This window comes from Colobus angolensis, unplaced genomic scaffold, assembly GCF_000951035.1.
Source record: "Colobus angolensis palliatus isolate OR3802 unplaced genomic scaffold, Cang.pa_1.0 Scaffold47, whole genome shotgun sequence".
NCBI lineage: Eukaryota > Metazoa > Chordata > Mammalia > Primates > Cercopithecidae > Colobus > Colobus angolensis.
The window spans coordinates 5,457,555-5,469,258 of record NW_012118154.1 but is presented as its reverse complement, the minus strand read 5'-3'; the positions used below and the strand labels follow the sequence as shown (position 1 = coordinate 5,469,258).

Below are 11,704 nucleotides of genomic sequence, written 5' to 3'. Positions count from 1 at the left end.
GCCCGCCTGCTGCCTCCGCGCTAGGCCTTCTTGCACTTGCCCTTCTTCTCACGCTGCTGGAACTTGCGCAGCCGCCGCGCCCACGTGTCCCGCCACTGGATCACCAGGCTGCTTTTGTCGGCCACGATGCCGCTCTGGTCCGGAGAGTCCTCGGCGTTGCCCAGCAGCAAGTACTTCTTGAGGGGCTTGATTTTGGGACATTTGCAGGCGATGTCCCGCGAGCGGATCCACAGGCTCTGGTCACCGCGGCGGATGCGGCTCGTGCCCTGCTTGTACACGGAGATGATGTTCACCGTGAACTTCCACCAGTCCCCCGCCTTGTCCGCCTTCAGGATGTGAATCTGGACGGCTGCAAGGAAGCACAGGCAGGCGGGTGGGCCCCCAGCTGCTGTGGCCAGGTCCACCCTGCCTGAGCCTGGGGAGAAGGGAAAGGAGACCCAGCCCCAGGAAGTGACTGCAGAGAGTGTCCCACGGAGGAGCGCGTGGGTGGTGGCAAGCTGATGGTAGACCCCCACCTGCTAACACCAGGGCCAAGGCCGCTGTTCCAAGAAGCTTCGCCTCCCACGCTTTGAGGGTGCCACCCAGCAGTGCCGTCAGGACAAGCCATCTCCTGGCCTTGTCAAGACCCACTTTGCCCAGGAAGCCTACAGGTGCTGCCCACGCCCCCAGCACTCTGGGCAGGCTGTCTGCCCAGGGCAGGCGCTCGGGTGAGCGCAATGCTGGCGGGGCAGAGGGAGGTTCCTCAGGGGTGCGCTTCTCCCAAGACCCAAGTCACTTTACACCAGACCTCATGGCACTCCACACACACAGCCTGGTCCTCCAACCAGTCTCCGAAAACCATAATGGGTCCTCAATGCTCAGGGGCCGAAGATGAGAACCCACCCTTTGGGGTGGCTGTAGTGCCTTTTCCAGAGCCCCGGGGTCCTTGGACCTACCGCTTCCCACGTCTAAGCCATCCCTACCAGGGGGCCTCCCTTCCTCTGTGCTGCCCAAGGTCCCCAGACCATTCCTCTTACTCCAAATTCTCGGCCAGTATTTTCCCTAGTAGAGGACTTCCCCAAACGGAGCATCCATCAGAATCCCCCGGCAGGCCTGTGAAAATACACTGCTGGGCCCCGCCCCAGAGCTTCAGATTCAACAGATCTGGGTGAGGCCCTGCAATATGTGTTTCTCACAAGCGGTGAGATGCTGTTGACTCAGAGGACAAATGTTCGCAGATGTCATTTCTGCAAGATAGTAAGGGAGACTTCAAAAAAGAGATGCTACATAAATAAAGGAGAAACTTTGCTCTTACTGCAGAACTTTTCAGAACCTTTAACCTAAGAATCCTGTATACATATGTTGGTTTCTCAAACAACCCTGACTGCAGAACCCTTTGGTTGGTGCATCTCAGGTCACCAGAGCCTCATGGAGCCTTCTTCTTGGGGACCTGCTGGAGGTGGACACATGATCATTGCCCCCAGGCCAGGGGGCACCTGGAGAGGCCTACTGCTGTACTCAACCTCTGTTCAAGAGAAACAGCCATCCACCCACTCCCCTGCCCCATACTGTCAGAGCAGGGTCCCTTCCCCTCACTAAGCCCACCCCTCACACCCTGTAGCCTTCACTAGGCAAAGCATTTTATTCCCCAGGCTGGGCCGTGAAGCAGACTTGGACACAGGCAAGCTCCGTGGCTTCAGCAGTCACAAGCACATGTCCCCAGGGAATGCCCAGCAGTCACTTCCCCACTTACCACTCCAGACAATGGACCCACCCCAGCTCAGCCTGCCTTCCCATGCTGGCTGGCTTCTGTCTACATCTCTGGGGGCCACTCTGCTCCTTCACTCCCAGGGCAACCCCCTGTACCCACACATGGACCAGGGGATGGGGAGAGGCAGGGACAGCCAGGCACAGGGGAGCACTGAATGCCAACCGACTCATCCTTCCAGGGCGAGGGAAGCACGTTTTTCCCATATTTTCATTTCAGCTGTCCCTGGGCATCCTGAACTTTGCACTCCAGTCTGAGGGCTCCAAAGAATGGCTGCCATGGCAACCGTTTCCATGTTTTTGTCACCAAGGGACTCAACAGTCAGTGTGAACTCTGGAGTGGGGGGAGCCCTCCAGCCCAGAGAAGTGGCTGGGCTGAGTGTATTTGACTGTGCAGAGGTCACCGTGGCAACTGAGAGCCCCTTAGCTAAGCAATGGGGGAGCCACCCCAGGCATCCCTGAGCGCCCCACTTTCCTCTCCCCAGGACTGAGCTGAATACGAATGAGCTCAGGATACGGCTGTTTCTGCTGTGCTGGACACCTCAGACCCTTTGCACAGCCACAGTGTTCCCAGCCAGCATGGGCTGGAGTGGCCCAACAAGGACGCTGTGGGAGGCACCCTGGGCTGGGGCTCTGGGAGAGCGCAGCTTTGATCCCAGGCTCAGAGCATCTGTTGGTGCTGTGTGCTGAATGGTGTCCCAACAAATTCCTCTGTTGAAAGCTTAACCCCCTGGGCTTCACAGGATGACTTTACTTGGAGATAGCGTCTTTATAATTAAGTACCCATTAAAATTTTAAAACATTTAAGTATAGTTAAGATGAGGTCATTAGGGTAGGCCCTATGACCTGTGTCCTTATAAGAGGAGATGAAAACACAGACGCACAGAGGGAAGACCCTGTAAGGACGCGAGAAGGTGGCCATCTACAAGCCAGGAGAGAACGCAGAGGAAAACAACCCTGCCAGCACCTTGATCTTGGACTTCCAGCCTCCAGAGCTGTGAGAAATACGTTTCTGTGGTTTAAGCCACTCAGTCCGTAGTGCTTTGTTCTGGCAGCCCTAGAAGCTAATACAATTAATCTTGAAGATTCTGGGGATGTTGGGCCTCTGCTCAGGGCCAGGCAGAAAGGCAGAGCTGGCAGTCTCACTGCTGAGAAGAGCCCAAAGAGCTGGCTGGAGGCGGCCTAGCCTCAGACTTCCTCCAGAGGCCTCTCAGGGACCTTCTCACTCCCTGGGGTCATAGCAGAAGGGCCGGTGAGCCCTGCGCAACCCTCTCTGGTCTCTGAGCTTCCCCCCATCAGTGAATGCCCTGGAAACCAGGCGTGGCATCCAAAGCAGCCCCCTGCGCATCTCCAGGCACAGCCACACAGGCCTGAAGGGGACCTGCTTAACTGCCTAACACCAAGGGCAAAGCCCTGAAAGGTACCCTCCCGCCTGGACACCTTGCTGTCGAGAGTCCAGAGGGATAGAGCAATGGACACTGGTCGTCGGGAGAAAGCAACCAGCCCTTGTCCTTCCACCCCCAGCAGATCTCAGCAACATCAGGGGTGGGAGCTGTCCTGGCCGCAGGGGGCAGGGGCAGGGGCAGGTAGGACTTGTGATTACGCTGGAAAAAGGCCACATTTCCACCGCCCTTGGCAACCCCTCTACACATTACACAGCCCACTAAGTATGAGCTACACATGCAGTGCATGGGCCAAGCCCCTGCCGTGCACATACAGCTGAAAAGATTCAAAACGTGCATTGCAACAGTGACCTCAAACAGACCTGCGCTGCAGGTCTGGAAGCACGAGCATCAGCAGCCACACAGCACTCCACCAGGCTGCCGTCACCTCCAACCAACCTCTGGCTTGCAGTGAGGAATGAGGGGCCCCTCCCAACCCAGATGTACCTGTGATGTCACCCAACCAGGGGGCTTGGCACCGTGGGTTATGGGCAGTTCTGCCCATTCTAGAACCATGGCCTCAAGGATGGGCCTCTTAGACCCTATCATGGTTTTAATGTTAGTATCCCCCCCCCCAAATTCATCTGTTGGAACTTGATATCCAGTGAGAGAATATTAAGAAGTAGGGTCTTTGGGACATGATTAAATCATGAGGATTTCACCCTGTGGATGGGATTAGTGCCCTCATAGAAGCAGCTGACTGGGCACGGTGGCTCACGCCTGTAATCCTAGCACTTTGGAAGGCCGAGGCAGGCAGATTGCCTGAGCTCAGGAGTCCCCTGGGCAACACAGTGAAACCCCATCTCTACTAAAATATAAAAAATTAGCCAGGCGTGGCAGCAGGCACCTGTAGTCCCAGCTACTCAGGTGGCCGAGGCAGGAGAATTGCTTGAACCCAGGGGATGGAGGTTGCAGTGAGCCAAGATCACACCACTGCACTCCAGCCTGGGTGACAGAGTGAGACTTCGTCTCCCAATTAAAAAAATAAACAAGCGTTAAACCACTCCAAAAAAAAAAAAAAAAAAAAAAGAGGCGGCATAGTTCCCACGCCCTTTCCACCGTGTGAGGACACAGCAAGGAGGCAGCATTTCTGAAGCAGACAGCAAGCCCTCACCAGATTCGGAATCTGCTGGCACATTGGTCTTGGACTTTCCAGCCTCCAGAACTATGAGCCGTTTCTGTTGTTTATCAGTCACCCAGTCTAAGGGGTTTTGTGGCAGCAGCCCAGAACTAAGACACACCCATACGATGAAACTCACCCCAAGCTCGTTAGCCTCGGCCCTTAGCATGCCTGAACTCCCACTGTCCTTGCACTGATCTCCCAAAAACTGTCTTCAACAACGCTGGAACTGGGGGCTCTGCACAGGATCCCCCACCGTGTATTCAGAAAGGAGATGAGATTGCTCTCAGAAAGGCAGATGGTGAGGTCAGACCAGGGAGATGAGAAGTGTGCCGACAGTCCTTAAATTAGGGACTGCTGGCCGGGCACAGTGACTCACACCTGTAATCCCAGCACTTTGGGAGGCCGAGGCGAGTGGATCACCTGAGGTCAGGAGTTTGAGACCAGCCTGGCCGACATGGTAAAACCCTGTCTCTACTAAAAATACAAAAAAATTAGCCAGGCGTGGTGGTGGGCACCTGTAATCCCAGCTACTGGGGAGGCTGAGGCAGAAGAATTGCTTGAACCTGGGAGGCGGAGTTTGCAGGGAGTGGAGATCACACCACTGCACTCCAGCCTGGGCAACAGGAGTGAAACTCCATCTCATAAAAAAAAAAAAAAAAAAAAATTAGGGACTGCTGGTGTACAGGAAGAGGTTGCCACCTTAAGCCAGAATGGCCATTCTCTAAAGCGGAGACAAGGAAGTCAATGAGGCAGATGTTAGCAGAGCTCCTCAACCCTCCTGCCTGGGGAGGGGAGCCTGGCCTCCGCCTGCTGGTGCTTCTGGTTTTATCATAAGTGCTCAACGGCTGCATCCCAGGGTCCACAGCTCAACTTCATCCTCCCTCCCTTCCTCTGAGCCCTTGCTGCCCGCAGAGCTGACTGCTACAAGTGAGTTGGTGTGCTCTTCCCAGCGGTCTCTGCTCAGGTCAGGGATCTGCTGTCAGTGCAGACAAAACCAGGGCTGGGACGTGGGAACTGGAACCCTGGATACTGAATGGGTTGGGCTGACTGGAAGCGTAACTGAGCCCTGGTGCTCCACCATGGGGAGGAGGCGGGTTCCTAGAGCAGATGCTCAAGGGAAAGCAAGAAGAGAGAGTGCAGTTCCAGGGCGGCCAGGAGTGGCCTCCGCTGTCCAGTCCTAGGCACCTGGCTGAGCTTTGTCTTCTGCCCTTGTAGCCCATGGGCCACCCCACTTCCGTGCAGTAAACCCTCCTTTTCTGCAGCCAGCCACAGAGCTCGGGGAACAAGGCTGCAGGTGGGGTGGGGCAGCAGCGGCCCTCCCTTTCAGCAGTTCTGGGGTTCACAGGAAGGCCTTTCATGCCAAGAACTCTCTCAGCCACCAGGGCAGTGTGAGCCACGAGGACTGGCTTCCCTTGCCCTAACCCACACCTGCCGCCCGGCTACAGGAGCACACACCTTCCTCCGCCCCACAGCAGATGCCCACATGGGGCACTAGAGGGCTGGCCGTGGCTCCGAGGTGAGAAAGGGGCTGAAGGCCAGGTCCGTGGGGGCCAGGGTCACCAAGGGCAGCCGGCAGCAGTGTGGAGTTGGTTCCGGCCGAGGGGGCGGGGGGGCTAGGAGGCAGGCCCAGGGCAGGCGGAGTGCCTTGAGCACTTCCCTTGGTCAAGGAGGGCAGAAGTAGAACCAGAGAACCAGACCCTGGGGAGGAGACCAGCCCTGTCCCCTGGGAGGTAGGCACAGTCAGGCCTGGCCTGTCCAGCCCTGGGTGGCCTTTCAGCTGCTGCTTCCCGCGTTCCTGGCTGCAGTGCAAGGTACCCGAGTGAGCATCTGGGTCTTCCTTCCTGGGGTACCTCAACTTCCTCAGAGTCCCAGTGTTGACCCATGACCAGGCCGTCAAAGGCAACCTGAAGAATGGGGAGCTCCAGGTCACAGCCTCTGCTTACATTCCTCCAGAGGGCAACTTGTTGCCCCACGGGAGCCCTGTCCTGTCCAGACCCCAGTCTATCCAAAACCTCCCTCCCTCCTTCCCCAGCTTGGGGCCCAGGAGCCACCATAGCCTGTGAGCTCTAGGCCTTCTGAGGACCCTGCATTGTCACCACCCCAGAAAGTTCGTGGCAGGAGTAGATGGGAACTGACAGATGCCCCTCCTTGCAGATTTGGGGGACCTCCTGCTGGGATCAAAGCTCCCTGCCCAGGCCAGGTTGGAGGAAAGCTGTCCGGCCGGTGCAGAAGCTACAGATGCTGCTCATTCATCTGCCTGTTGGGAACTGACACATGGCAGGAAAGGCCCAGCCCAGAATAAACAACTTGCAGGCTGGGCCCTGGGGGAGTGGCCGCGGCACAGACTCGGGGGGCTGCTGGCCCTTCTCCTTTCCCTGGCAAGGCCTGAGTGTATGGGACACCTCCGCGGGGAGACTTCCTGCCTCCTGGAGGTCTCATAGATTTATGGGCTGCTCGAGGTGGGCCCCCAGTGGCTCCCAGCAGCTTCCCCCTCCGGAGGAGGCTGGGGTGGTCAGCCTCACCCCTCCCCCACCCAGCCATACCTTCCTGTTGGGCCGGTCCAGCTAGGGGAGGCTTGTCACCCATCTGCCTTCGAGACAGCGGCCAGGACAAATGGGGGGGAGAATAGGAACCCCACAGAAACCATGAAAGCCGCGCAGCCCCATAAATCTCCCGCTGTGGAAAGCGTGTCACGAGCTGCAGCTGCTTTCCTGAAACACAACTCTCAGCACATGCTTCCCAGGCCCTGCGAAGGGAGGAAGGGCCGCCAGAGCCAAGGTTTGGTCTCAGTGATGCTCATCTGCCCTCTCCCGACTCCCTGCTGGGGAATGTGGGAGAGGGGCCGCCCGCCACACCTGGGATAGGGAGTCACTGTGAGGGGCCACCACACCTGAGATGGCGGGGGGTCACTGTGGCTCCTGCCTACATCTACATCAAACGAGACAGGGCTGGAGGCTCACTGTGGCTAGGCCTGGCAACTGCCACTGCTGCCCTCAGGAGTCCTCAGGGATCTCCTGCCATGTGCCTGCCACAGGGGCCTGCCCCAGGACTTGGACAAGATGAGGATACCCAACTTAAGAGCTGGCTGAAGGTTTCTCCTCAAAGACAGAACAGGATGGCCCTCTCTCACAGAACTGAAAGCAGTGTGGATGCTGCCTCAGTTTCCCATGCTAGGTCCTGGTGCTTGGGCTCTGTTTCTGGAAAGGGGGAGGGGTGAGCTGCCTGAGACCATTTGTCTACCTGGGGGTCCCTGGAGGACAGGACATTAGGTGGTCTTAGAATCAGAGCCAGACCCCTGGGGAGGAGACCAGCCCTGTCCCCCTGGGAAGTGGGCACAATCAGGCCTGGCCTGTCCAGCTCTGCACCCCAAGGCTCATCAGTGAAGAGAGATCAGGGGACTGGCACCCTTCTTTGCAAGAGGCTTAAGTAGGGGAGTGGATCTGGGCCCTGCCCTGCCCCAGCTGGGGCGCCCTCGGCATGGGGGCTGCTGCCTCCAGCACAGCAGCCCCTGGGGAGAGCCTGCTGCCCCGGGAGGAAGTCGCAGCCGCCTCCTTCTCCTGTTAAGAGGAACTGAAACAGCCTGGCTGCCTCCGAATTCCATGCTTGTCCCCTCGACCCTTGATGGGGCTGGGCCCACCAGAGGCAGGGACATGGCTGTCAGGGTCATCCTGGAGGGTGGATAGTGCTCCCCTCCGCCGAAGCCCTCCCACCTCTGGCTCAGCCCCAGTGCTCCCAGGCTGGCTGGAGCAGCCAACCAGCTCCTTGCACAACAAGGGCATCGGTGAGGGCAGGGCTGGTGGGACATGCCATCGAGAACCAGCCAGGAGGAGGATGGAGCAGTGAGCATCCCCCCCAATGCCCCGAGGCCAGCACCCTCAGCAGCAATGGGGGCCCAGCCTCCAGAGGAGGGAGAGTGGGAAATCCAGCCTCCCTTGGCATGGGCTCAGTCCAGTCCACCTTCAGCTCCCTCCGGGGCTCCCAGAAGGCTTGGTGTGGAGGGTGTTTCAGCCTGAAGCCCACCAGACCTGCAGATGTAGATTAATACCACCCCACAGAGCGGGAGTGGCCTGGCCGAGAACCTCTCAAACACTGCCCATTTCCCCACCAAAGTGCCACCTCCAGCAAGCCCTTTGCCCGACAGCCAAGAGCATCCCCTCTCCACAAGCTGGGCTGGCATTTCCAGGCTGCTCCCAGGGCACCCTGGTGTGGGGCCCTGTCCCGTGTGGGATGAGCATCCATGCACCCTCTATACACGGGACTTGGCTCGGAACTCCTGTCAGCTCCTGAAAGTCAAGCCATCTTCAAAATCTGCTTCCCTGAGGAGACCTGAAGGAAGTAGCTGAGACCCAGGGGCCACAGCAGGGCGGGGGCAGAGCTGAGTGCTGCTGGATGAATGGACTCAGGGGCCAGGGCTTGCAGAGATGCCTCCCAAAGCTCCTGTACGCTTCTTGGGAGGCTGGGGTCCCCCCGGCCCGGGTACCCCACGGTATCTCAGAGGCCTGAGCCCAGCACACGCAGAGCTGAGCTGGCAGGTTTGTGAAGACTCTGGGACAGGCCTTGGGGAGGAAACCCAGGAACAATGACAGAGGTGCTGAGGTCCTCAGTACCAAAGGCACTCATCCCAGGGGAGGGCCACCCAGAACACCTCACAAAATGCCCACCTGCGCTCTGCATCAGCAGAAGTGCTCTGTGGTCAGAGACGCACAGGGCATGGCTGAGCCAGGAGAAGACTAGCATTTCCTGTCTGGTGTCCCCAGCCGCACACTCTGGGCACCTTGGACAGATCCCCACCCCACCCCTACTCTGAGCTTTGGTGTCCCTATCTGTAAAAGGGCAGGAGACAGCGTTCATCAGATGCCTCTGTGGCCCCTTAGAGCCCTCCCTCCCCACCCCTCCTTCCTAAAACCAGGACGCTCAGAGAAGAAAACAGCATTGGGAGAGACAAGAGGAAGCTCTAGGGAGAGGGCAGACGAGGGCCAGGAAGCTGCCCAGATCCCAGGAAGGGCCCTTCTGGGGCCCCTCTCCCCTCAGGGCTCCCCCTCTGCAGGATGGCAAGTCACTCTGCTGGGAAGGGCCGCATCCCCCCCAGAGCCGCCTGGGCCAGGAGGCCCCAGCATCGCAGCACCCGGCCCCCACCGGGCTCTCACCAGAGCGAGCTTCCTGTGGGCTCTGGGGCTTTTCTGTCGAGCTGTCATGGGGACCGACTGGCCCTCCCTGCCCAACCTGGTGGTCACCCGCATTCCACGACCTCAGGCTGACTCACACGGGCCCAGCTCCACATCTGGCCTCCATATGGGGCTGGCACTCGGGGAGAGGGGGGTCACATCTGGTGGGGGAAATCAGAGGATTCCCCAGGGGCCAGTGACCCCAGGGAAGGGTCAGCAAGCCTCCGAAACACCATGCCACGTGCTGCTGGCTGGTCTGCGTCCTGTCCCTGGACAGGGGGGCAATGCTCGGGGGAGGTGGCCTCTCGCAGCCATCACAGCTGCCTCTGGGCACACAGCAGGGGCCCTGACCTTGGGGGACAGCCCCCAGGGTGCTCCCCTAACATCTGTGCCCACATCCAAGACATGGTAACTTCATCCCTACAAAGGGGTGATAACCTGTCCAGCTTTCTGCACTTGAAGGGACTGAGCCTGAGCAGCAATAGCCATTGACTCCAAGGTCAAGAAAAGGAGAGAGGGTGCCACTGAAGGGGAGAGTCCATCATTTGCTGTGAAGCCCCGTGTCCCTGAGGCTAGCTGGAGACAAGCGGTGGGAATGGTGAGACCCTCCCCACTCCGGCTCATTTGATTCCCAGCCTGAGCAACTGGACAAGGGCTGAGCCAGGACCGGGATCCATGCACCAGCCCCAGTCACCACCACCTGCCACGCTCTGACCCACATGAGCTCCACAGTGAGCCACGGTCATTCCCCCCACTGCCTCTTCTCCGTGCCCGCCTCCCTTCCAGCTAGGTCTCCCCACTCACCATCAGGGGTCTTCCTGGAAGCTTCCTCCAACACACAGCCATGCCCATCACCAATTCCACCTCTGCCGTCACCACCCACCACCACCAACATCCCTGCCACTATGCCCAGTGCCCGTGCTGCACCATCTTGGACATCCCCAGCACCACGGTGCCCGCTCCCGCCTATTTGCCCACGGAGATGTCTCTGTGGCCTCTCCTCCAAGGCTCCTCCAGAGTCAAGGGTCCCGTTGGGGTCCCAGTCCTTGAGTGTGCTAAAGGACTGCCGCGCCTTGCCTCTGGGGTGTGGGAGAGAAGCAAGATCTCAGCCGTGGACTACCTAATCCTGCGCATGGTATTTTATCTTGTTGAGTCTCAGCGTTCCATTGACAGGATCCCTCCCTCGCAAGGTGTCTGTCTGTGGAGATTAAATAAGGATGAGCACCAAGGCTGTGATGTGCCCGGTCCGGGGCCCAGCAGCGGGAGGGAACAGCTGTTGGATGGGCAAGCCCTCTGCTTGGTTTCCACTGGCTTGGGAGGTACCGGGGCACACACAGGGTACGGCGATGCAAATTAGAATTCTGCTCAGGTCCCCAGGCCCACTGCTTCCACGGACCCCCAAGAGAGCACACAAGCACATGCACATGTGTGCACACAGTCACACACAGTCGCACAGTCACACACACAGTCACACAGAGTCACACACAGTCACAAACACAATCACACACAGTCTCTCACACAGTCTCTCTCTTACACACACACAGCTGAACAGACTCGGCTTCTCCCCACAGATGCCAACAGAACATCCTCCTTGAGTTGTATCCTCAGAAATCATCCTTGTGGGATGTCAGGCGGAATACTTGAGACGAATCGTCCTGTGAGAAGCATTTTGATTTTTCCATCTGGTGGTGCCAAAATGTCTTTCAACAAAAGGGGTGACTAATAAACATTTCTGGGAACGAATAACTTTTCCAAGAACTGGCAGAAGTGAGATGATCTCACCTTTCAGAATGGGAGCTCTCTGTCTTCCCCTCTTTCTGAGTCCCAGGGAGTAGGAAGAGGCCAGTGGCAGCATCCAGGCCACCTGAGGCAGGGGATGGGGCATGGGTGGGAGCCCCTGCGTCCACGTGAGCTGGAGTGGGGGTCAGAGTGGCTTCGGTGCACGGATGCAACTGATGAGGCCAACACTGGCCTCTCTCCAGCCTCCCTGGGCCCCACACTGCACTAAACACCCGGCTCATGCTCTTCTCCCGTTTCCCCATGCTCTGCCTGGCTTCTTACTTGGAGACGTTCCTCCCTCCACCTGGGAGCCCTGCTTTGCCCAGTGAGCACTGGTTACTCAGGTTCCCTCCTCCAGGAAGCCTTCCCACCCTCACCCTCTCTAGAGAATGGGCCACACTCTGTGTGTGCCCACCTCAGGCCGCAACCTGGCCGCACCCCTCCTTCTG

The 11,704-nt window shown here is 58.5% G+C and overlaps 1 protein-coding gene across 1 annotated transcript in view; it reads right to left on the bottom strand.

Annotated features, from left to right (window-relative positions):
• Positions 1 to 12: 12 nt before the first annotated feature.
• The window catches only part of NTN1 (netrin 1), a 248,413-nt gene continuing 236,721 nt past the window's right edge, over positions 13 to 11,704 (bottom strand). The window contains exon 6 of the mRNA XM_011958611.1: positions 13 to 349. Within this exon, the coding sequence (XP_011814001.1) occupies positions 21 to 349 (329 nt within the window). The 3' untranslated portion in view covers positions 13 to 20. The remainder of the gene's footprint in view (positions 350 to 11,704) is intronic.